The sequence below is a fragment of the Lingula anatina genome, chromosome 9 (assembly GCF_051362555.1).
Source record: "Lingula anatina isolate TDL-2025a chromosome 9, LinAna3.0, whole genome shotgun sequence".
In the NCBI taxonomy this organism is placed as follows: domain Eukaryota; kingdom Metazoa; phylum Brachiopoda; class Lingulata; order Lingulida; family Lingulidae; genus Lingula; species Lingula anatina.
Genome location: NC_141775.1, coordinates 11,198,800 through 11,224,595, shown reverse-complemented (window position 1 = coordinate 11,224,595; position 25,796 = coordinate 11,198,800). Strand labels below are relative to the sequence as shown.

At 37.4% G+C, this 25,796-nt stretch overlaps 1 protein-coding gene across 2 annotated transcripts in view; it reads left to right on the top strand.

Moving 5' to 3' along the window:
• LOC106175953 (uncharacterized) overlaps positions 1-25,796 on the top strand; it is a 104,188-nt gene that overhangs the window by 35,032 nt on the left and 43,360 nt on the right. For both annotated transcript variants that reach the window (XM_086994941.1, XM_086994942.1), the window contains exon 4: positions 15,471-15,584. In XM_086994941.1, coding sequence (XP_086851067.1) covers positions 15,471-15,584 — 114 coding nt within the window. The remainder of the gene's footprint in view (positions 1-15,470; positions 15,585-25,796) is intronic.

Here is a 25,796-nt window from a genome sequence, read left to right as displayed (position 1 = left end):
ATCATCATCAAAATAATAACACCTTAAAACAATAGTTCACAGCCTCGAGGATTATCAATGAACTTACGGTGTCTGCAAGCCCTGATTTTCAACCACCTGCTTCCTGGAATGGGGCTGAAACAGTTTAATTTAAAGCAGATGAGAATGCATGCTTACTGCTCCAGGGTACTTATCACTTAACAGTTTACCTTGCTAAATACTTAATGGGGGATAATGATGCCTTCCCAACCCCCAGGAGCTAGGTGTGAAAGTCAGGTATGAGGTTGACCCGACCTCATCTCATTTAGATAATATTCTCCCCCTCAAGTGGGTCTTCAAAGGGAAATTCACATAAGCCGCCGTTTGGACTGTGTTGAGACTTCTCACCCTGATGTTCACTGTGTTAGATCGCATTCACAACGAGTTGAGCCAGGCTTTACAAATCCTGGGGACTAAATATGGCGGACGTACATGAAAGAAAAACCGCCTAATCTTTTAATAGTCTCTCTGCCTCCCACACGCCTCCCCATGTGTCGTCCCAATGGAGCCGAGATTTAATGATTGTCCCCCCGCAGGGACGACGTGTGGGGAGGCATGTGAGAGGCGGAGAGACTATTAAAAGATTAGGCGGTTTTTCTTTCATGTATGACCACCGTATTTAGTCCCCAGGATTTGTAAAGACTGGCTCAACTCGTTGTGAATGCGATCATAGAGAAAAGGGTAGAAACTATACTGGTGTAGCACTAACACTCGTCAATTTAGCCAAATGCTATAACTGACTTAAATTGGCTAAACAAAATAGGGTTGGTTTGACTTGTTTTAGTTAAATTTAAAACATTTGGAGAAAAAAAGTGATGGAAAGGTAGCAATTTTGTTAACCAAAAAATAGCTAGCACTGTCCCAGATACATTGTCAATAGGGGCCATTCAGAACGTCTCTAGTCCAGTTAGAACAATCCAACCCAAGAGGGCCCATCTTAACAAGTTGAGTGAAAATAATGAGCTTCACATAAGAAGAGAATCCAATGGCATGTATCATGGTGGGATAACAGAGGGACTAGATTTGCAGCCTATGGTGAGCTAAACACAATCAGCCGCCCTTCTGAGATGGATGGACCCATCTTGACTGGAAATGCAGCTGAAAGTACCTCTCCAATGATCAAAGCTAAACAGTGTGAAAGGCCCAATTTCAGTGTCCTGTTGCACCTAGATAAAGGACACAGTTTTTATCAGGTGTGTCTTTGTTGGGAGCTTAATAAGTATTTGAGGAACAGCCATGTATTATGTAATGGCCATTGAGAGGGGCTATAGCAGATAACCTAGTGGTCAGAAGAAGAAAAGCAGATTGCAAGTAGCCAGATCAATTTCAAGATCTATTTCAACATTTTATTGCCCGCTATGAATTCACCCTACAGTTTTATTGTAAAGACTTCATGGATTAGATGTGGAAGTTATTTATTTGCAAGAATCCAGTCTTTCTATCTTTCGCGTTGATCTCACATTCAGGACTTTCTGCAGAAAGTACCAGAACTTGACCTCAGTGTATCATTTTACGTCATCTGATATTGACCACTAATATAAAATACCTGTATTACTCATGCTGTTGAATCCTCGACCACACAAACACACGACAAATTAACTGTGAAATGACCAGTTTTAGATTTAAAATATCCTTAAGTAAGCTCTTGATTAAATGAATGCAGACAATGCCCCTTTGTGTGGAAGTGAAAAGTCGGAGATTTCTGGTTTTAATCAAATGTGTATTGGAGTATGCTCTGTGCATGATCTGATGATTCATTGATAGTTTTAGTCCAATTGTCATGGATGATTCAATTAGAGTAGTGGGTCGCCAAAATGAAATGCCAGATTAAGTATTCAGTTTAATGTGGAAAATGATGCACATTGAGGCCTTCTGAAACATGTTCTGTGCACTCATGACTGCCATCACTGCGATGTACCTTGATTCCACTAATTTTTTATAACAAATGGGTGGGTTGAAGGATGGAGTATCCCCCTCCCCTGCAGACATGCTGAAAACTTTTCAGAATGGCCGAATATTTGGGCCGGCAGTAATGAAAAATTTGCTGGACCAAATGGATTTTTGTCTGACCGAAAATTACTCTATTTGTTTGAGACAGATACTACCAATATGATTAGGGTACCTTACTTTGTTTGTGAATGTGATAGGTTTCAAATGGAAGGGAAAAAACACTTTGGGTTTTATATAATTTTATTAGTGAAGGATGTCAAAAGATGACTGTAAATTCAAAATTACGGCTCTTAAAACTCTTATCGGTCCTTTGGACTGACCAAGTCCATTTGTTACCGGTCCAGACAAATTTTCCCGGTCGTGACCGATTGGACCGACAGTTTCAGGATGTCTGCCCCTGTCCTTCTTTGATTTTCCTTCATGGACAGAGCAGTATGGAAATAATGAATTTTTTTTAAACAAAGTAATGGAACTGTCAGGAAAAATGATAACGTCTTTTTTTTCTTATTCACCTTTTTTGCTGTAATTACCTACAACTTGATATTATTGAACAAATTGACTCTTTCAGCAGCCTGAACTAATAGAAAAGGCATTATGGGCAATTCCCTCCAAACCGAGCTGAAATTTATGCAAACCTTTGAAATAGGATCTCTCAACATAAGGGGGACTTTTTAACGTAAAAACCACTGCTTAAAAAAACAGTCAATTGTGTGATGACAGAACTGTTTGTTTAAGATGATCAAATAACTGAACTGATCATAAGTAGAGCTTCTTTGCAGCACCTTCTTCTTTAGGAATGAGAGATGTGTATTATTTTGCAGTATTTCAGTGGGTGCTCATAATGAATGATAGAGTGCTGAAATAGGGGAAATAGTCTGCTAATCTGTTTTTGATGGTCTAGTGTTTCGAACATCAATTTTTTTTACTTACGAACGGAGTTGGATGTGAGGTGAACTGCCATGTTGCCTTTTGTGCTTGGAATGACAGAAGATGAGAGAGAGAGAGAGAGAGAGAGAGAGAGAGAGAGAGAGAGAGAGAGAGAGAGAGAGGGGATGAAATTAGTGAGGAAAGAAGACAGAAAATTAGGAATTTAATCTACAAATTTGTTCATAAAACAGAGTAATAGGATAAACAAAATTTGTAGCAATTAATTTTTTCTTAAAAGCAACAATCTTCGATAAGACATGATGTCACTGTCAGGTCCTGTAAAGCCCTCTTTACACTGGATGGCATCCTTTCTGCGTCCTGCAGTACTAACAGCCCTGTTTGAGAGTAAAGAAATACTTTGCCTGCTGACAACTGGTTGATCCTTGAGCATTCATTCTGCAGCCAAAGCGATGCGATGCGATGCTTGTGCCTCCTTTCTAAGACCACAGCAATGCCAGTTTCATTGTCGCACAAAGGATGCAGAACAGACTCCACCTATGTAAAGGGGGTTGAACAGAGTGGGTGAGGACAGTTGAATTAGAGAAGGGGAATGTCTGGTTTTATTCCAGTTGATTCCTTCAGGTTTTTGTAATTGACAACACAATACACCAGAAACACAAATAAATCACAGACAAAAATACTTGCTAGGCAGATGAAACCATCTCAAGTATTTCCCCGTACAATGTGCAATTAATTCACAACATGGTTCAGTCAGAACTGGACAGGGGGCACCTGCCATATCGAATAATGTATCAGTCTTTTTAAGAGAGTGTAGGTCAATAAAATGACCACTGAGTGACCTCTAAAAAGCCCTCTTGAATGGAAAGGTATACCTTTGGTTTAGAATTCTTTGAAGTTTTTGAGGTATTTTGACCGTTGTGTACAGTATCAATTTCGAGGTGGTTTTGATTTTTTGGACATTTTTTGGGGTGGCAATTTGGTGCTATGTTTTCTTTGAATTGGAATTACATCCATCTTAGATTGAGTAACTAGGGGCATGGAGCTCAGGCAGGGGTGATTATTATGTACATGTGCATGGACGTACACGTGCATGACCAGAATGGGCAGTAGAGTAAAGCATTGCACATGAGAGAGAGAGAGAGAGAGAGAGAGAGAGAGAGAGAGAGAGAGAAGGAGGAAGAGAGGAGGAGAGAGAGAGAGAGGGAAGGAAAGAAAGAAAGAGAAAGGGACGGGGGAGAGAGAAAAAACACATGAAGTGAGAGGGAGGGGGACACACACACACACACACACACACACACACACAGAGGGGAAGAGAGAAAACTCACATGCATAGAGAGAGAGAGAGAGAGAGAGAGAGATTTGCACCTAGTCTCTTGGCTGAAAAAGACAAAAAAAGTTTGTCTTTCACATAACTCTCTTCTCTAATGTCTGCTTTTCTTACCCCAATAAAAACATATCATATATCGTACAAACTGTTCACACAATAACACAATGGCTGACATATTGAACCTCCCATTATACCATAAACTTAGTGCATTAATGTCAGGAATTCACCCAGTATCCTACATTCACTGGGTGGGGATAATATTGAAGGACCCACCCGATGGAATATTTTCTTTTTATCAAGCTTCCATCCATCAAATGTACACACGCAAATAAATACATGAGGTAATGCATTCAATTAGTTAGCGCAAGTTGACTCGCTTTGCTCAAACAGTGAGTCGCACAAAACATGACTTAATTACAATCTTACTGGCTGTGTAAAGATTGTGGGCCCTGAAAAGGGCAATTGTTGGGTTTCATCTGGAGTGCAGATTAGAGCAACGAAGAACAATTCTATTAGAAACTTTTGCCGCTTGCACCTCATGACTTTTTGTTTATTATGGCAAGGAAAGTAAACAGAGATTCAGTTTTCTGTAGAAAAGTGGCAGTGTTATGTTTATACACCTAAACTGAGAGCATTGTTACAGAAGGAGGTGAGTAATGGGTGTAATTAGCCACCAAAACCTGTTGCGGGTGTGTTACACTAAATAAACTTCCAGGCCATGATGAGGTTGTTTTACTGAATCATCTCTCTAGTCCAATATGTCTCATATTGAGGCTCTTTCTTCATGTAATGAAAGAAAGGGAAAACCACCAGGGAATAAGGTTAATTTAAAGAAAAATTTACATGCTTGAATTTTTTTTCTTCTCTGCAAAAATGGGGTTTGAACATTTAAGAGATAGCATAAAAAGATGATAATTGATTTCTCACTAGATAAAAAAGCTTGACAAATCAGTCAAAACAATGAAATAGCAAGCAACAAACCTTAAATCTTTTTCTAAATTGGACAGATCGAGATAAATTGAGAAAAGATATCCAGTTAAAGATTAACAATACTACCCATTGTGAGGGCAGATATGAATATATACATATAATGTGTGGAAAAATAATAACGGGTTGTGGTGATGAAAATCTTTTAGCCTGTTTATTTACTCAGTAGCAGTAAATTTTGCCCACCTCCTTGGAGAAGTTGGTGATTGGTAATGGTATACTGTTTGTCTGTTATTGGTAGAAAATGTCTCCAGGCTGATAACGTTTCATTGTGAAGGTGTTACGTCATTGGAGGTGGAAAAGCAGAAAATGTGATTAGGTCATGATAAAGAACAGCCCACAGCTACTCTCTCTATGTGTGTGTGCGTGCGTGTGTGTTTGTGTGTTTATGCTTGAAAGAGAAACAGAGAGAGAGAGAGAGAGAGGAAGAGAATGTATGTGCATGCATTCTCTCTCTCTCTCTCTCTCTCTCTCTCTCTCTCTCTCTCTCTCTATGTGTGTGTGTGTACATGCACATGAACAAGTATTACCATATTTGAAAGAGAAAAAGGAAGAGATATATAGAAGAAGAGAGAGGAAGAGAGAAAGTGTGTTTGCAATTTACAGCTTTTAAGATCTTTGTTTAAAAAATGTTGGCTGATATGATGATGAGGAAGTAAGATATTTGATCTTACAGTTAGCATGTACTGCCTGTTTTTCTGGTCAAGGAGAATCAGCTGTAGGCCTCTCATCATCTACATACATAATTGCACGTTATTTAATATATTTGAAAAAACTTATCATATGGAAAAATATGCTTTTGCCAAAGAATGCCTTAAAAAGACTGAATACAAAAGAACAATAGAAAGTTAATAATGGGACACTATATTTTATATCTGTATGTAAAACATAAATTATAACTTTTTCTAAAGTGCAAGTGTAAAGTACATGAAACTACCGCGACATGGACAATTTGACCATTTGTGGTCAAATTATTGAGACAACCAAAACATTAAATGTTCTGATTAGTACTTTTACTCTGCGGTGGGCAAACAAATGGCCCTCTATTGAAATTAAATGAGCAGTAACAAAAAACATATGTCCCAACATTATGAACAATTGTGTTCTTGTTAGAGAAAAATGTTCCCTGTTATGGGTAAGAAAAGGCCAACCTGATCCTTGTTTATGGCCAAAAGGATATTTTGTGATAATTGGATTAATCTTGGTAAAAGCTTCTTAATTTTGGTCAGAGAACTACCTTCATTTCTTCACATTATCAGAATTAATGGAAGAACTGATTTTTTTTTAAAGTTGGGACTTCATTCATGTGTGCCTTTTTATTACAATAACAAGCTGAAACCTCTTTGCAGTGGAGTTTAATTTGGCACAAAGGTAGAGGTTTAGTTACTCTTTTGTTGCAATGCACTATTTTATAACAAAAATGTACCAGTAATAGTAATTGAAAATCAAGAAATGATGAAATGCTCAGCTTGTGTGGTCTGACATTTAACTGAGCATGTTTTTCAGCTCCCAAACACAGACCTCTTTTTCAGTGCATTCAACACGCGGACCAGGATAAATATTGCCCCTAGATTCGAGGAATGTTTGATAAAGTTTGTGTCATTTCAATGACATGGTATTATTTATGTATCTGGAAGAAAGGACAGAAGTCGTTGTTGAAAAAGCAGATTTTTTGAGAGGTTAAAGCTGATTGTGTTTGATACATGGAAAGGGGGTGAATATGTGTGTGTTCGGTGTGTGTGTGTGTGTGTGTGTGTGTGTGTGTATGTGTGTGTGTGTGAGAGAGAGAGAGAGAGAGAGAGAGAGAGAGAGAGAGAGAAACACATGCAGTGTACATACTGCAGAGATGGGTGTTACTGTGTCAGAAAAAAAGCATCCATTTAACAATGCAAAATCATGAACTGGGCCTTTGTGTTTATCATAGTGATTACAGTAGATTTAACATTAAACAGATATAGAGCCATCTGTAATTAAGTCCTCATGTATAACAATCACATGGTTTGATTTATGTAGCATGGTTATTCTTCTTATTTCACCCCACTTGTAGCAATTAGTGGATGTCTATATATTTTGGCTATATTTCTGATTAAAAAATATACAATAAAAACTTGAATTTCTTATAATTAATAGGGCATTTTCAAATTGGGAAAGATAATTCATTTTAGAAAAAAAGTTTAATTTACATGCTTTCAGGAGGCAAAGTCTACCATTATGTTACTTATAAGAAGGACATGGCTGACAAAATCTGACAGAATCTGAGATGTCACTACTTGACAGATGAGAAATGAGGTTTTTACAAAATTGAATTACTGAAAATGCTTCAATTTAAGGCCCACAATTCAACAATCTACCTCTTGACAAAGAAGTAACTTTAAATCACTTCTTCTCTTGTGCTCTTAGTCTAGGCTCCGTTCACATGGGGCAATTTCGGACTTCTCTTATTTTTTTATTTTTTTGGCTCTGGAGCAGTCCTGATTCGGTTGTTTTCTTAATTGCGTATAGTTTGCAGCATGCTCTCAAGCAATCAAATACATATAGCTACAGGCTTGCAAGATGTAAAAATCCTCTTCTTTTATTACATGATGTTGACTTCCATGACGTTGTAATATCCACATCATTTTTACATGGCTGCTCAGATTTAACTACATTGCTCCAGTTATGTGTTTACAATGTGCCATTGTATTGTTGATGATGGTGGTGTCAAATAGGTAACAAGACATTATCAATATTAGGCCCCATTCCCATAAATATCATCGTTCTATATGAAGCACCCTTACTCTGCGGAGACTTTCGTTAACTGCTATCAGCTTAACTGAATAATACGCTTGATTACAAGCACAGAAAGTCCATGTAATAGTTGACCAAAGATGAGCCCAGTGTGAATGCAGCCAACGCTAGGGTTAAAACAGGACGCCCAGGGCCAGCCAGAATGGACGTTAAACCTTCCATTAAAGCTTGAATTAACTAGTGTTTAAATCTGTCTTAACAGGAAGATGGATGGGTGTTAAGACAGGTTGGATGATGTTGAGGAGGGCGGGTTAAGTTTCGTGTCACAGTTTTGTCCTGTTTTACGTCTGGACAAGGGCTATTATGTGGTCAAGGGTCATTAATTGGCTGGACTAAGTGTGATCCGTCTTCACACTCGCTTTGATGTGACTGCTGATAGAAAGGCTGGTTTATTTGCCGTGAAGTTCGTTTAAAAAAAGAAAAGATTGAAAAAAACGATATAACACAATACTGAGGTGTACTGATGGTGAGAAAATTCATAGACAATTTACATTTAATTCACAGATCTAGAGTAGTCAAATGACAAGATTTAAGTTATTACCCTCCGGATGTTTTGATGAAACTTCAAAGTCATTATTATTTGTAATTGGTGTTTTTGAAATGAAAGTGTGTATACTTTCCTCTTCTAACGTAGTATTCCTAGTTGTGTCTTGGGGGGGGGGGTGTCTTCTATGAAAGTCAGTGCTACAATCAATCAATTTTTCAATGGATTTTGTGGCCACAGCCCTGAGTTTAGAGACAAACTTGGATTGAATGCTGTACCATCAGCATCATTGCAACATCTTACCCTTAACTGCACATGCAATAAACTCTGAACTTAAGGTGCACATACTCCTAAACAATTAAGATCTTTGAAAAATGTTGGCAGGTATTTAGGACTGTTATTATTTGATTGTTACTATGAGATTTCTGATGATAGAAAGAGACACATATTTGTCTAGACCAGTTTAGTTGACATGCTCAGGGCTATTATATTCAGCTGTGTCTACAGAGTAGCACTAGAAAATATTTCATTCCTTTTGACACTGAAATATGTTATTTGTCTAAGCTTGTCATATTACATGAGAAATATGTTAATCGTCTTTTATTTCCTCAGATATGTTATGTAGTGATTTGACTTTTGTTAAAACTGATTAAAATTCGTAGAGCATCTCAAAGATGCAGACAATTAAGATTATAATATTTGTATTCTAGGAGACCAAGATTCAGTGGAAATTGTAATTACTTCTTTCTCTCCTGAATAAGTGTCCATCCTTGAAATTTCATTTAAATCTTTGAAGAACTGTTTGACATATCTTGTCTGCTGGCAAATAAACCAACCAACCAGTGCAGATGAATTAAGAAAATTCATCATTGCTGGAGGTAATTATGAGTAAGTTCTATACCAGTTTAAATTGCTCCAGTTCATAATGTTACTAAAAGGCGTCATCCTAGTAGCCAGTGCTTCCCCTTACTCCCTAACTTTAATGAGCCTTTCACTGCCGTCAGACGAGAGTGTCCTTTACCATTTGCAATGGGGACTTATTGTCTTCTTATGTCACATTTCCAGTTGCATTATACTGGCTTAACTGAGTTCTTACTATATAAGCAGACAGTATTAGTAGAGGATTGTATTGGATTAGATTGACCTTTTATGATTAAAATTCATCGTCTCTTGGTCTTTTAGAAAATACTGAACTGGGCAATCACCAGGTGACTGTAAGTGCATCATTGTGGCATCAGTTTTACTTGTTTTGTGCCTGTTTATCTTTATCAGTGTGAATGCGTCCTTCGTCCTTGGTGACAGGACAGCCTCCTTGGTGACAGGACAGCCTTGCTGTCTGCCACATGTCAATATTTTATTTGACTTCCATGGCAAGATGACCCCCTCCTAAGGTTTTTGTTTAGACTGGGTCTATCAGACCGCTGAGATATAAAAATGTTTTTGTTTGACCCATCAGTGCCAGATGTCAGAGAAGAATTTTGTTTGAAGGTCATTTTCAGGTGACACCAGAAAAAAATTTGTTTTGACACTGCTGTCACGTAGTCAATATTATGCCATTTTTTTTCAGACTGGTGACTAGGAGACGGTCTCTCTTAATTGATTGACAGATACATTTCAGTGGTTGGACCCTGTAATTTCTGCAGATGATGGTTTGCACAGAAATCCCATCTCTCCTCAGACCAAAAAAAAAAAAAAAACATTGGAGTTGTTGTCCAATTCACCTGTTGATGCTCAATGACACTGAACTTGTCCAGATCACCATAGTAACATCTTTTAACCTTTTATCATTAGCTGTTGAAGCTTTATTTCAATCCATCCACCAACTTTGAATTAGAATGAGAACTAGAGAATTAGAACTAGTCGAATAGAGTCCTAAGATTAACATACATAATGATCCACTTTAGTCACTCACATCATGTGAAACTTAGGCTTCATTCACATGCAATGTCTATTTTCTAAATTCTATTTTCTATTCGCGGTATGTCTTATGATCACGGTCTGTGCCCTGAATATCCCGCAGCGTAATTACTGGCAGCGCGAGCCAGTTACTATAATTTACTTTAAGTAACTGGCTCGCGCTGCCAGTAATTACGCGGCAGTATATTTAGGGCACAGACCGTGATCATAAGATAGCGCGAATAGAAAATAGAATTTGGAAAATAGACATTGCATGTGAACGAAGCCTTAAACCTTGAGGACATCAGCTACTCTTTCTATAGGATCAAGTTAAATCTGCTGTGAATGCAGCTGAAGAAGTGAGAAGACTTAGGTATTTGACCACCTCACTCACTATCAGTCCCAGATGACCCCATCAGCTTAATGTGACAAATCAGGTCGTGCCTGCGGGGACAGGGATTAGGATTAAGTACATTGGATTAGGATTAAGCCTCTCTTTGGGATATGTATGCGTGTATCCCTCATTGCCTGCACAATGTGCCATATACACACACCCTGCGGAAGATTGTTCAGCAAATAGCAAAATTTACACACAGCCAATTTGGACTTTCTTTATGTTCACCCAGTTCAGGACTAATGCAACAGAACTTAAGATCCAAGAAAGTTGGTCATAACTGTGATACAAAAATCTTGTCTTTTTATCAATCATTCCTAATTGAATCCTGAAAGATAACCCCTGTTTTATAAAAGGAGGGAGAGGTCCAATGTTTTAGACCAACAAATGTGTTTTGTTAATAGCGTGCTACATATTTTAACTGAAATGACGCTTTTGTTCTTCAACCTAAAAGCAGTTTTCCATCTTAGATTCTTTTGTGAAATCAGCTCAAACTCTTTTTATTGACCCATTTCACTTCCATATCTTTAGCTTTAGTTTAGTGTGAGGAAGCACCCAAATTCTTGAAAAACTATGGACTTTCAAGTGTCTTTATATATTCTTTTGCCTAAAACATATATCGGTCTGAATTTGCCCAGTGTAAACACACCTATTCATACATTAACTGCATTGTTACATTGTCTGCAAGTTTTGTTTACACAGTATGCTTTATTAGTTTACTTTTTAACAATTAGCGCCAGCCCACCATTAGTTATTAAAACTTTTAGACCAGTACATCGCAACCACATTAATATATTGTGACAGATAAAATGATTCTTTTAGAATTATATACATAGAAGAGATTTAAAGGGGAGGGGAATGCTATAAGGTTATTTTACCGAAAGAAAAGCACAATATTAGTTTTAACAGTTTGGCTAAAAGTGGCTTTGCCCCTTGGGGAACAATGTAAGGATTGTTTTGATTGGTCACAATGCCATGACCTTTGAAAGATGATTTTGATTGGGGATGGGTTGGTGGGGGGGGGGGGGGTATACTGATGGAAGTTTGTTAAATTGGCACTGCATGTAGAAATAAAGTAACCAATATTTGAGGAAATGTCTTTTAAAAGATTTTATTAGGAAACCAGAAGGAAGAATAGTCAACCACATGGAATAAGTTCATGCAGCTATTGCTTTGATGATAAAATTGTTTATTTTATTGAATTATCCAATTCAGATTTGTTTATGGGTATTTACTTTGAGTTATTTAGATTACTGAAATAAGCATAGATAAACTATGCAGTGCTTTTTGATTATTTCATTTATCAAGCTGCCATAGATAGTAAATTGTATAAAATGTTTTACCCCTAATTTTAAAGAAGTGTGTTGAAAATAACACAACTTAATCTTTAAATTTTTTCCCCAATATGGCTCAGTATTGAAGTGGAGGATAAGAGTCATGAGATGACCATGCCTGAAAATAAGGGACCATTCCCACAGATATTTGAATTGATCTATCTCTGCAGGGAGTCTCACTAAATTGCTATCTGCTATCGGGGAGGCTGAGCGCGCAAGAAAGTTAATTACCCCTCTAGCTGATTCGGTAGGCGTGGCAGACATTTGAGCCTCTTAAGCTGATAGCAATTAAGCATGAACCCCCAGGGAGTTAGGTCAATCCATATGGATCGATCTAGGCATGGGAACCCAGTCTAATATTTTATTCAGTGAAGTCTTGGTTATAAATAAGCTAGAAGGTGATGGCTATTTGACTGGGCCATTGGCTTAAATGAGTTTCTTGGCCTGGACCCTGCTCTTGGCTGTCACACAAGGTTGGCAATTCAATTAATTTCTGTCTAGACGCCTGTAATCAAGTCAACTAGTGCTAGACAGGTGGGTGGAAAGTATCCATCTTTTCACTTTTTTCTTTGTCCTGGGTTGAAGTGGACAAAGTTATTTGGGCAAAATGTTGTAGCCTTTTGTGTCCCACTATATTGGTTTTGTAAGGGTGAGATAAGGATGCTTTAATTTGATGTTGTGAGGCTGCAGTCTGCAGTATGGATCATTCTCTCTCTCTCTCTCTCAGCAGTGCCATTTCTGCACTGTTTTCTCCATGATTTGCCAAACCGAATCAAACAATCAAGAGTTGCCAGAAGAAAAACACCTTTGCTAAATTAACCCATGTTGTCTGAGTGGATTAGGAGGCGGTTCATTGGGCAATCGTATCCTGGTTTTGTTTCAATTCAATTTCCTGAATCTTCTCATTGAAATGATTGATCTTTCATCAACACTGATTGTTTTAAAATCGATTATTGAACTTTAAAACTGATTGCTGCTTGATATCAACATCTTCTGTGAGGAACAGTAATGTTGTAATGGAGCTTACACCCAATGGATACAGTGCTGGTCTTCTTGCCAATAGTGCAGGAAGGAAGGGTGGATGCGCATTATTTTACAAAAAAAGTCACAAAAGGCCCTTTGTAAAAACTTTCTTTGAAGAATCATTTTCTTACTCTTCCTTGTAATGAACAGAGAAAGGAGGTTCCCATGAATACCACCATTGCTCTTTGATTCCTCAAGTTTTTTTTCCCAAAAGTATTCTTTTCAAAAATGACTGCTGTATACAACTGCATACTCGCAAGGTCATAACCAAAAGATAAAAGGTGGTGGTCCTGGTGTATTGGTGGTAGTTGGTTATTTAAGATGAGGGGGGGGGGGGGGAGATGCAGAAGGGCACCAGTGTACAACTAGCGCCATCTATCTAACTTTTGAGGAACCAGATTACTTCAATATTTATGAAACTTTGGCTACATGTCAGAGCCAGGAACATAATGCTGTGTCAGTATATATCATTCACGGTATCATTTTGTTGTTGCAGACTAGTAAGTTGAGGATTTCATTTCTTTTTGATAAGTTGATGGGATATGTGCGCATCATAAAATGGAAAAAGTAGTGACAGAGACATTGGCCATTATAAACATGTAGGACCCTGTCCCAGTAAGATTCCCATCTTTTTCTTATTTGTAGATGTATGTGAAAAAAGTTGTTGCAGTGATAAACTGAAGGAAGCACATGTAAGCTATCAGATACAGAATCAAAACATGTTGTTTTAGATTTTTTCCATTGTCTGTTGATTTCATCTTTAGACAAGTTGATTATGAAAAGTGGAATTTTTTTGAGTCTGTGATCTGACCGAACCATGTGTAAGACAGGCTGAAGCTCTCTGGTAAAGAAAGTACAGATATTAGGCTCTCACGTTGCAATAACTGGGGATGGAGGAGGGGGGCATTAAAATTGCTGTCTACAGCCCTGACATTTTCTTAAATTAATCCCAAAATACTACCCTCCGTTTGCTCACCATGTGTGGAACATTAATAGGATGACGATTTAGTGAGGCAATCAAAAATGAGCAAATTTGACATAACTCTGAAGTAATTGATTCCGATTTTTTTCCTAATAGCATTTAATGTTTCGTAGGAGAAATTTATGTTTCCCTCTCAGTGGGTTTCGATTGTGTGTCAGCGCCCTCCACCTGTTTTATGGATGAATTATAGTAAATCAGTGGAAAATAAGCAGACGTCTTGAATTTCTTCCAAAATTTTGCACAATGTCTGACACGGTTTTCTTTTTATTATGGAGAAAACTGAGTAAATTGCTTGTATTTCTCCCGACTGATGTTTTCATTTCTTCGGCAGAGGTCAGGTTACTCGTATTTCTTTCAACATTTTAAAATATATGCTTGATAAAACTTGGGTTATTGTTGTGATAAAGAATTTTGTGAGCATAACTAGATTTTGGGATTGATTGTTAGTTTATAAGTAAGATATTCTGTCGTGTATACAATATTTGAAATACACTAGTTGTTATAAAAACACAAGGACATTCACAGAAGCTTCTGTTACCATTGTTTTTGTTGTTGTTGTTCAAGAATAAAAAAGTGAGGTAGATGGCTGTCAAGGTGTAAAGGGAAAATAACTAAATATATAATCCATCCAAACCTGTTTCATGGGAGGATCACAGCACATAAGTTGCCCCATGCCATAAGATTCTGATCTTGACAAGAAATGGAATGGTGCATGGGAATCTCTGCTTAAATCCCAATTATGTGCTAATTAAGCTGAATCAGATATTTTTTGTTTAGCAGGAAATGTGGTGACCTGAAAATGAGCCCTTTTGAAAACTTCAACAATGTCTGTTATGCTGCCAGCATTGTTCAGAAGAATTTCACATAAAGGAAATATAATATCTTTTCACATTTTTGAATAATTTTCCTAAGTATTTAGGATGATAGAAATATTTGCTTTGAAAATTGGTGATGAATTTCATATCTAAACGGTCCACATTTGGACTAGTGTATATCATATGCATTATATGAAGCATGAAAAGTGAAATTTCTCTGCAAGAGAGTGTAGATTTTCTTTCTCCAAAATTTCTCAGCAATGACATATACTAGAGAAAAGTCAATGCTCTTTGTGACATCTTTTCCCTTGTTTAGATTTTCAGCTTCTTTTGAGAAAATCAATTTAGTACATATTCACACACATACACACACCATCTAACGCCTGAGCAAAAGTTTAAGCTCTGATATTTAAAGAAAAAAGCTACAATCATATCTTATTGTACTTTAATTTTTTCATTTGGACAATTCTCGTTACATGAAATCTTGTGGTTATTGGATCCAAGGTGAAATATTAAATGAATATTTTTGTTGATGTTGATAATGTCAGAAACCATATTCATATCGATATTATTCTGTATTTCCAGCTGTATGCAGTAGTGGCGTATGTTTTAATGGAGGCAGATGTATGGCTGGAGTGGGGTACGGAGCTCAACTCTGCTCATGTCCAGCAGGCTTTCAGGGTCCCAGGTGTCAGTATGGTAAGTGAACTGGGCTTTTCATCAGGCCTTATAAATGGATTAGGCATTTACTAGCACTACCCACAGATCTTATAGCACCAACACCCATATCAACCACCAACCCACGGATTAACCAGCACTACCACAGTGGATGAATGTTAGTGCTAGGTATCGCTTTGTTGGTGCTAAATAATTGAAGACTTAAAGACTGCGGGTAGTGTTAGTAAATGCCTGATCTGTTTGTAAGGCCTGTTCATGGACGCTGAGGCCACATTCAGTACAACGGACTAACTAGATGGCAGCCCACTGAAAAGCTTGCCAACTTATCCCCCTGGTAGATACTAAATGGATTCATCGCTGGGATTAATTACGCAACAATCATTTGAGTTGGTCAACATATTTGATCTGCAGACTAGTTAGTCTGCTGTTGTGAATGTGGTCTGAGAGACCAGTATTAATGTCAACTTTGACTGTTCTTTTTCAGCAGTTTGCCAGATAAATATGTGGAGATTGCTTGAATCCACTCTTTGTATAAATTACAAAATATGAAGAAAGAAATGAAGGGAATAAGAAAGAAAATGATGCATCAGAACTGAGATCTTTATTTTGTTTCTCCTTAAGAGCTTGAAGTGAGGACTGAGTGAGATAAGTTGAAATGAACCCCTACCCCTCACCCCCACTCCTCTCTCCAGGGTTAAGAACTCCTTTTCCTGTGCCTCTTTTTTGTTTTGTCCTGGGTCTTCCTTCCCTCTTGCGTCTTTCTCTCTCTCGTCCTCTCTTTTACTGTCCTCTCAAAAAACACTTAGCAAGAACTTACTACAAAGAACAACATACAAATACCCCATGTTTTGGTTTCAAAATACTACAAGTCCATCCCTTATCTGGGTATATCAGTTCAACTTGGAGGTAGCACTTTATATCAATGTCAGTGTGGTAAAGAGACCCATCATGCTGCGTCCTTTGTTGTGTCAATCTACAGGAGTCAACGCAGTCGCTGTTATTAAGCTGTGAGCAGTCATGTCCGACAACCATTTGTCTGCTCTCGATACCATTAGCCGGACTAGGTAGGGTTAGATGCTATCTGTGAAGACAGTCACCGCTTATCGGGTGGTTGACGGAAGCAATCGGAAGTTGCTATTGTTGTTAGTATTGTGCTGTAAGACGGAAGGATATTTTAGCCAGCTGATATGGCTGGGTTTGACAACTGTTGTCGCTCAAACTTTATGTAAGATGTTTTTCTGTTAAACCCCTGCACCTCCTCCCACACAAATACACACACATAAACACACATACACACACACGCACATGTGCATGCGCACAAATGCATTGCAGACACGTGCGCACACATAACCACAAACACGTGCACACACACATACACATACACACACACACACACACCTTTCCACTGACAGGTAACAGAGTAATTCATGGAATCTTTTGAATGCATCTTTCTGACAAGGATACTTGAAGGATTTGAGAGACAGCACCTTGCTTGTTTTATAAACACCCAGAACTTTGTAGGGTTTTGATTTTGTCATAACTGTGCTTGTAATTGTGCAAAAACTGCTTTCGCTGTGGTACAACTGAGTTTCAATAAATTGATGTTTTACTTGAAAACATTCTTGGAAAACTGAATGTAAATTTGGCATCTGCAAATGTCACCAGACATGGCCTTCAGGCAAAATGTAGCCAGCCCCTAAAAAGGCTAGATATTTCTTTTCCTGAAAATTAACCAAGATTTTAAACCACTTAACACCGTTTCTCTCCACCATTAAAAATTATATTAGTTATATTGCTTTAAAAGAGCCTTATATCTGAGTTATCTTTGAAGACTAAAAACAGGACAATGTTTTAAAAATAGGGCAATATATCTATATTTTTATAAGTTTCCATGAAGGTTGGGCAATCCGACATTTCCTCAGATAAACACAACCTCGTCTGCTGATCCCTTCAAAGATAGTCAAAAGTCAACCAGGGAACACATCTTCCTTAAATTTTCAGAGCCACCTGTGGAGAAATAGACAAGGTTGCAAAATTGTTCTGACGTCTCTCGGTTAAGATGGGCAGAAATAGACAGCGGGTAGGAAGTTGTTCTCTCACCCTTTCTGATTTTGGGTGCCCCATAAAGTGTTTCATCTTGAGTTGACTTTACCTGTGAACTTCTGGAGGTTATATGGTGTGTTGCTTGTGTGTATGTGTTTGCGTGTGTGTGTGTGTGTGTGTGTGAGAGAGAGAGAGAGAGAGATGTGCATTTCTTGTATTTTTCTTGTATGGTACACATTTATCCATAGTTGTCGAACAGGCATTTCGCTTAAACCTTTGCCTTCAGTGTATTCAATAAAGTCAAATCAAATAAAAAATCAGAGACAGAGCAAATCATTCAGAAATTGCTGCAAGCTGACGAGGATAATGATATTTTTTTCAATGACACCTGTGCAAACAGTGACATCATACTAGTAAAACTAACAGCTATTTTTTTATACAGACTGTACATTAAAACAGTCTACACTGACACATCTCAACAAACACCCTTTCATAACACCAGCCCATGATAAATGGTTTTTAATGGACTTTTTCTCTGCCCTCGAAAACATGCCATCTTACACAATCCACACCTTCTCAAAAAATAATTTTGTTTTGAGAAGAAACATTGTGCCATCATGGGCGTGTGCTGATCATGTAGTAGTAGTATTTCTACTGGTAATATTGTGTTGTTTCAAAGCTGTAAAAAATCACTAGGTGTCATATTGTCTATTGTATATGTGTTCATCTTGTACTGAAGGTTGCAGCTAGGAGTTTTGAGTGAGAGGTTAGGGAAACTATATAGCTTAGATTTTCAGCTTGCTACATGTAGGAAGAAAGAGAGAAAGAGAAAAAAAGAAGCAAGGAGGGAGAAGAGATAGGGGTAGAGAGAGAGAGAGAGAGAGAGATGATGCGTGAACAACGCGGCTGATCCGTAGAAAGATATACTAGTATCAAGATAAGGACAGGTTGCCAAGAAAGATAAAGCAGGATTAAGAAATAGTTGTGTGTGTGTGTGTGTGTGTGTGTGTGTGTGTAGGGGGGGGGAGAGGTTAGAGGGAAAAATAAGAGAAACAGTAAGAAATTACAGAAAATGGCATTACGTATTAGGTAGGGGGAGCGCGGTGATTTATAGGTTAGAACATGATCTGTGTAGCAGACAGGAGCAGAGAGACAGAAAAAGATCTAATATGTGAAAAAAATAACATGCAATAGGAAAGGTAAGAGGAGAAGAAGATGGTTTATCTTTATCAGTTTAGACACATGCTTGTTGCTAATTAAAATCAAGTGGTATTCTAAACAGACCAGATCAACAGAGCACCTCATGTGGTGTACTGAATTACCAAGAAGAGATGAAAAAAGCTTTCTGATCTGATTTTGAGACTTTCTAAAGGCAGATGTCCATACACTGAAGTACATTTTAATATACTGTATCCTAGAGATAGTGATTTGCCTATTTTGGGATGAGGTCCAACCCACAAGAAAAAAATGCTTAATTCATGTACCTTTGGGAGTTGTTGGTACAATTATGAAATTTCAGATATTTCAAAAACTGTCTATTGTACCAAGTTTCATATGTTAATTAATGTCCAAACCAAGATAAATGCATTTTGGAAAAAAAAAGATATTGTATTTTAGACACATAAATCTTGCTCTGAGCAAATTGAAACTGATTTCAGTAAACACCACTTAACATTTTGTTTATCATACACTGCACCAAGTTTGTCTCATTTTTCTGTGGAATAAAAAGGCATTGTATAAAACAAACATTAATCTTGGTCTCTGAGAATATCACCCGACAGCCAGAGACACGTACATGAGCAACAATCACTGGGAACAATGAAGGTTCACTCTTCTTATAGGAGGGCTTACGGAAGAGGTGTTAGCCTTTCACCAAAAACAAATGGAAATTGTGACATTTTTTGTTTGAAATTACTTTTCAGTGGGGGAGGGCTAGGTAGTGTGTGTGTGCATGCATGTACATGTTTTTGTGATTGAACTGTGATTCCATATTTGCACTTGTGTGTGTGTGTGTGTATGTATGTGTGTGTGTGTCAGTAGTAGTGTTTGGCTCTATTCCCATAGATTTTAGATCGATCTATCCCCGCGGGGAGTCTCACTAGATTACTTTCAGATAATCCGACTTAAATGTCCGTCCCGCCTACTACAAGCTGTAAGGGGGTAATTAACTTTCGTGTCTGCCCGGCTGACAGCTATTTAGCGTGAACCCCCAGGGAGTTAGGTCGATCTAAAGTAGGTCGATCTAATCTATGGAAATGAACGGTACGTGTGGGGGGGAGGGGGGCACACATAGAACTCGTCCCGATTATCTAAAAGAAATCACATTCAACATCGACAGCCATGCCATTACTCTAATAGGTGACAGAAGGCTTACTCCCTCTGACCCTCATTACCAAATTGTGCCCAATTTCTGTCAATTAAACAAACCCTTGTGTCATGAGAATGCACATGAAGGACATGGTATGGAGGAAGTAATAGAGTTCAAAGCATATTTGGGGAAAAAAGAATCTGTTTGCCATCAGAAGCATGCCAGTTGAGCTGGTGTCAATGGAATAACAATATGAAAAGTTTCAGAGGCCGATTCGGAGAAATTTGCTTGTAAATGAGACAAACAGTGTTGTGTATTTCAGTTCCCTTACCAACCACAATAATCGCAAATATGTAGAAAAAATAAAGTCTAGCACAGAGTTAAGAATACTAGATGGGTGGTTTGGTTGGATAGCAAGACAGAAAAATAGACTTAACGAAAGGTTTGGTATTGTGTACTTAATAATCAGAAAACATTTCTTCATTCCAAAGAGAGGCGTGAAATGTGGGTGGATAGAAACGGGCATATTTTGATCATTATTTCAACATTAATTGACACTTGGTGAGAAAGCACAGCTTGGTCCTTTTTTAAAGAATGTGGTATTAACAAGAGCTTGTTTCATTGTTTTATCTTAATGTCAGAAAGAAGTTCATTTGTACCGAGAAAGATATAAGGGTTTTACAAGTAATTTAACATGATTACTGTGCAAATACCACTTATGTAAGCAAATGATTTATAAAGTACTTTTTTCTATCAATTGACATAGCATATTTATTGTTTGCAATGTTAGAACTTCTTCCTCTTGAACAAAAAATTGAAATCGGAAAGTGGTGTACAGTTACATGTACTTCCAATCTTTTTTCTTTTAATTTTTTCAATCTTTCATCCCTCCTTAAAAGTGGGGGGGGGGGGGGGGGGGGGTAGCAGTTTTCTTTGTTCAAGTTTTTCTTAAAACTAGGACCCAAAATATCCTAGCATGTAGAATCAGGATGACTGATTGTGTATTTAATGCTACATGGCCTATCTACTGGGAGGTACAATGGCTGCCATAGATTAGAAATGTGCTGATAGAAGGGGCCTCCTTCACTTGATCCTTGACGGGGTATGGGGTTCAGAGTTACACTTCAGAATTTTTTTCATAGCAGTATTTTTTTGTTTGAAAATTAGTAAACACAACAGTGCAGTTACAAGGAATGATTCTGACACTGATTCTGAAATTGTTTAATTTTTAGTGTGTACTGTTGCTGCTGTTAGATACAAGCCAGCAAATGATCTCTAAGCATTTACTTGCTTACATATAAACAAAGGTACTTGATTGCTTTACAGGAAGCATCTCTCTTGGTTACATTAAATCATATATTTTTCATCAGTGTTAGAAACTTAAAGAGCCAGCTCAGAGGAATACAGCTCCCACTTTAAAAAGAAAAAGTGTTATTGTTGCAGACAAGCAATAAATTTTTGTAAAATCCTACAGTTTTTGTAAAATCCCACAATTCTGTCAATGTTTGAAATTTGACATCTCAGCCCAGAGAAATAGAATCTCCATTTGATGTGAAAAGGAGATATTCATGAAGAATTAAGACATCGTTTTAGTTGAAATACCCAACCTTTCTCAATTCCATTTCTTTTATCCCTGATCAGTCATGTACTGACCATAGCACGTCTAGACAGATGAAATTTTCAGACTAATTTCATTAGCACATTCCCTACATTTCCTGTTAGACCCCATTTCCAGAGATTAGATCGATCTACTTTAGATCGACCTAACTCCCTGGGGGTTCACGCTAAATAGCTGTCAGCCGAGCGGACACGAAAGTTAATTACCCCTTGTAGTAGGCGGGACGGACATTAAAAGCCGGATTATCTGACAGTAATCTAGTGAGACTCCCCGCGGGGATAGATCGATCTAAAAGTTCTGGGAATACAGCCTTAGTTTTTCCTCTGCATTATGCCTAATTCTACCCTTATATTCTATAACCTGTTTAGGGGCATGACCCTTGCTTCCCTTTTTACATTCTAATACTTCCATTTTTGTTAGCTATCACAAAGAAAAATTCCCTGTTGAGGGGCTTGTCAAAATAGGTGAAATGTCTAATTTGCCATGACACTTCATTTTCCACCACAGGTGCTAGCTGAGATCTTCTTGATGGCTGCATTCACACTGCTCGATTTTGTTTCGTAACAGTTCTTGAACCGGCTTCTTTTGCATAACACATGACTAATTTTTTAAAACCAATTTTCTTTAGTAGACTACTTGGATATATCTTAGGTAATTGGGTTTCATTAAGAATTGTGTATTTGAGGGTAAATATTGTATATGAATCTTGAAATTAATTGGAATATTTGAGGAAATTTTCAGTTAGTCAGATACAATAAAGGGGATGAGGATTCTGAGTAAGCATTTCATTTTGTCATGAATAGATTTTGCTGAATACTCTGTATGATGTAATAAAATCAAAAATAATTCACATAAAACAGGACAAAAACAGTTTGAGTTTATGATACATCGATTATGTGCTGAAGGCGCTGTGTGATGAAATGCAATCACTATAACTTTTCTAACGAGAGATGATGGAGGTGAAGAGCTTCAGGATCAGATCCCTGTGGTGTGAATTAAACCAATGTTTTCTTTTGTCAGTTTTGATGCTGATAGTTATGATAAAGAATATTTTCTTAAATCACACCAACGTATCTAAGTTCTCAAGTTACACATAGTTAATGCAGTTGGGTTATATGGTATTTCCTGTGATTCCTGTATTTTGTTATTGCACTTATTTCTATCATATGTAGAGACCTGTTGGTGCTTTAATGATAGAGATGCTTTGTTTTTCTTGTGGCCTGAAATATTTTTGTAGCAATTGTTGTTGCTTCTTTGAAAGAGGCGTTTTTATTTTGTTCTTGTGGCTTGCATTATTTTTGCAGGACTTGTTGCCCCTTTTTTTAAAGAAGTGTGTTATTTGTTTATTGCGGTTTTTATTATTTTTTGTTCCGTTTATGATCTAGGATAAACAGGAAAGTTGGAGACATGGCTTCCTTTGGTTATGATTCATATCCTATCATCCAGATAAATGTCTCTTAGAAAGAGCTAAGGGTTACATCCTTGTTTTATGTGTGTGTTTTATTTTAATATCTGGCATGTCCCTGAGAAATTTCTCATAGTTTGTGTGTTATCTATTTATTATTTGATTCAGCAGATTAATTATAACATTCATGTTGAGATTTCACATCCAGAAAAACATTCATATGACTGGAAAAGAATGTTGTAGCCTATTAAGATTTTCTCACTTAAAATTTCTATATTATTATTTGCATTATTATTGTCAAAATTAACATCATAATTTGCAAGAATTTTTATTCTCAGTGTATGAATGGTTTGTGGAAGGTGTCTTTGTCACTTATTGTTTTGTAATGGTTGTCTTTGTGTGTAGAATAATAATAATAGTAAAATGATCACATTCATGTGCCCACCCCTTTTTACATTCAAATCAGAGAACCAAAACAGGTGTACCAGTACATATGCCTGTATCTTGTCTTGGGCAGTCTTTTCAATCCAGTTTCACTGACAGATATTCAAATAAGACATTCATTACCTCCCGTCCACTTTGCCCTCTCTGTGGGTGATCTAGGTGTGGCCAGAGTGGACACCACTGTGTCCAGAGCCTATTGAGTCATCGTTGTCATGATAGCAGGGTTGTTCTCGTTTACACCGTTTCCCCAGGGTAGACTACAGATGTGGATCCTGAGATATTTTCTGACAGTCTTCCCAAACTGCCATTGTTGATCCATCTTCCATTTTTGACTATCTTCTGACCAAAAAAATTACATGCTCGTCAATGTAAACTATGACCATCTTCCAGAAGATGCCAGTTCCACAAAAGAATATAAAATAATAATAATAATAATAATAATAATAATGATACTTTATTGAGCACTAAAATATGTACAGGTTACATTTTACAGGCTCTCTACTCTACTATTAGTTTTATAACATATATGTAGATGCAAAATACATGTGGCATGATGACTGGAAAAAAGATTTAAAAATAAATGAATTTTAGGATATAAACATAAAAGTTAGTATAAACTAAAAGCCATAAAAATTGAGTGGTCAGCAATTGGGTCACAATTGAAACATCCCGCTTTGAATGCATCAACATTTCTATGCCTTGAAAATGATAATTGTAAATTCTTTGCATTCTGATCGAACACGTTTGACCAGATCTGTTGCAGTCCAGGCATATTTCAGTGTGAATTTGGCCAACAGTTTCTCACATAATCAGATTGACTCATCACTTCCATGTGTGGTGGGAAAGCCATGGTCAGTACATGAACACAGAGTGGACAGTGGTCACTCAAATATGAGTGGACAAGGGAGTTTATCCTGGGGGCCTGAGGTGATCAATTAACTTAGACCACGTTCCTATACCTAGATCAATCTAGCAGGATCGACCTATCTCCGAGGGTTTTCTTGCTAAATTGCATTCAGCAAGCAACTCCACTGTATTTCATGCCTACCTAAGCTGTTAGGGGGTAAGTTACTATCGTTTAGAAGCTTCAGTAGGCGTGACAGACATCAGAGCTGCTTAATCTGAATGCAATATAGGGAGCATCCCCTCGGAGATGGATCGATCCTGCTAGATCGATCTAGGTATGGGAATGGGGTCTTACTATTCCACATGGCACAATGGAGTCTCTTTCTCTTTACATCTGGCCATCAACATAAACTGTATCATCAATCCCACCTTAATTTTCCATTAATGTCAAACTCGGAAGCTGTCACACAGATGAGGGGTCAGTTGAGATGACCTTGGCTGGTCATCAAAATGGGACAGGATAAGTGTCAAACTATAACAGGGATGAAGTTCTCGCTGGGATTTGGCAGAGATGGGATTCATTATAAGACCAACTTCTAGATTGGGTGTGGGAATGAGAAAGAGAAGCATTTTGAAAAAGAGACAAATGTTACAAATATATATTTATTTATTTAAGAGTATTTTGGCGTGTCAAATGGAGAATTAATAGTTTAACTTGATCATGTTAAAGCAAGGCTTAAAAATGAATTTAGGTGTAAATTTCTTACGAAAATGATATTGCAAATTTGAATTTTATGTGTTGCAAACCCCTCTTAAAAGAAAGATGTTCCTATCTTTAAATCTAAATTTCCAAAATCGTGCACAAAGTGACATTTTATTATAGGGTTGACATCACAATTGTGAAACTATAAAAAAGCATTTCATAGGTTATCTCATTGAAAATCTTAATTTCAAAAAAAAATTCTTTCATCTTGAAGAGATTCATTCAATGATAAGAGAGAAAAAGCATTAAAACATAAAAAAGTGACAAAAACCTTTTTACCCAGGTTATCTCTGTAAACACATTTATGAAAAGACTCAAGTTTGGGTCCAATTACAAGGTATATAAACTCCGTATGATTCAGAGTGTAAAGAAAAAAATGAAAGAAAGCAATCTTGACATGGGTTATCTCTAAAAACACCCAAATGCTGTTCAGGGTTGTAAAGGCTATAATTTATGTCACGGGGTTATCAGTATTACAGTATATGGCATGCATTCAGGTGTCTTGACGAGAAACAGGACTGCTAAAACATAGCTTTTATACTCAAAGTGTGTGTGTGTGTTTGTGTGTGTGTGTGTGTGTGAGAGAGAGAGAGAGAGAGAGAGAGAGAGAGTAATGGAAGAAGGAAAGTAGGAATGAGGGAGAGATATGAATGTGCATGTAAGATATCTCTCTCTCTCTCTCTCTCTCTCTCTCTCTCTCTCTCTCTCTCTCTCTCTCTCTCTCAACACCTACAGATATTCTGCATATATACATACATACAGGTACTGTATGATGGCAGGTTGTTTGTATTACTGAAAAGAAGGAA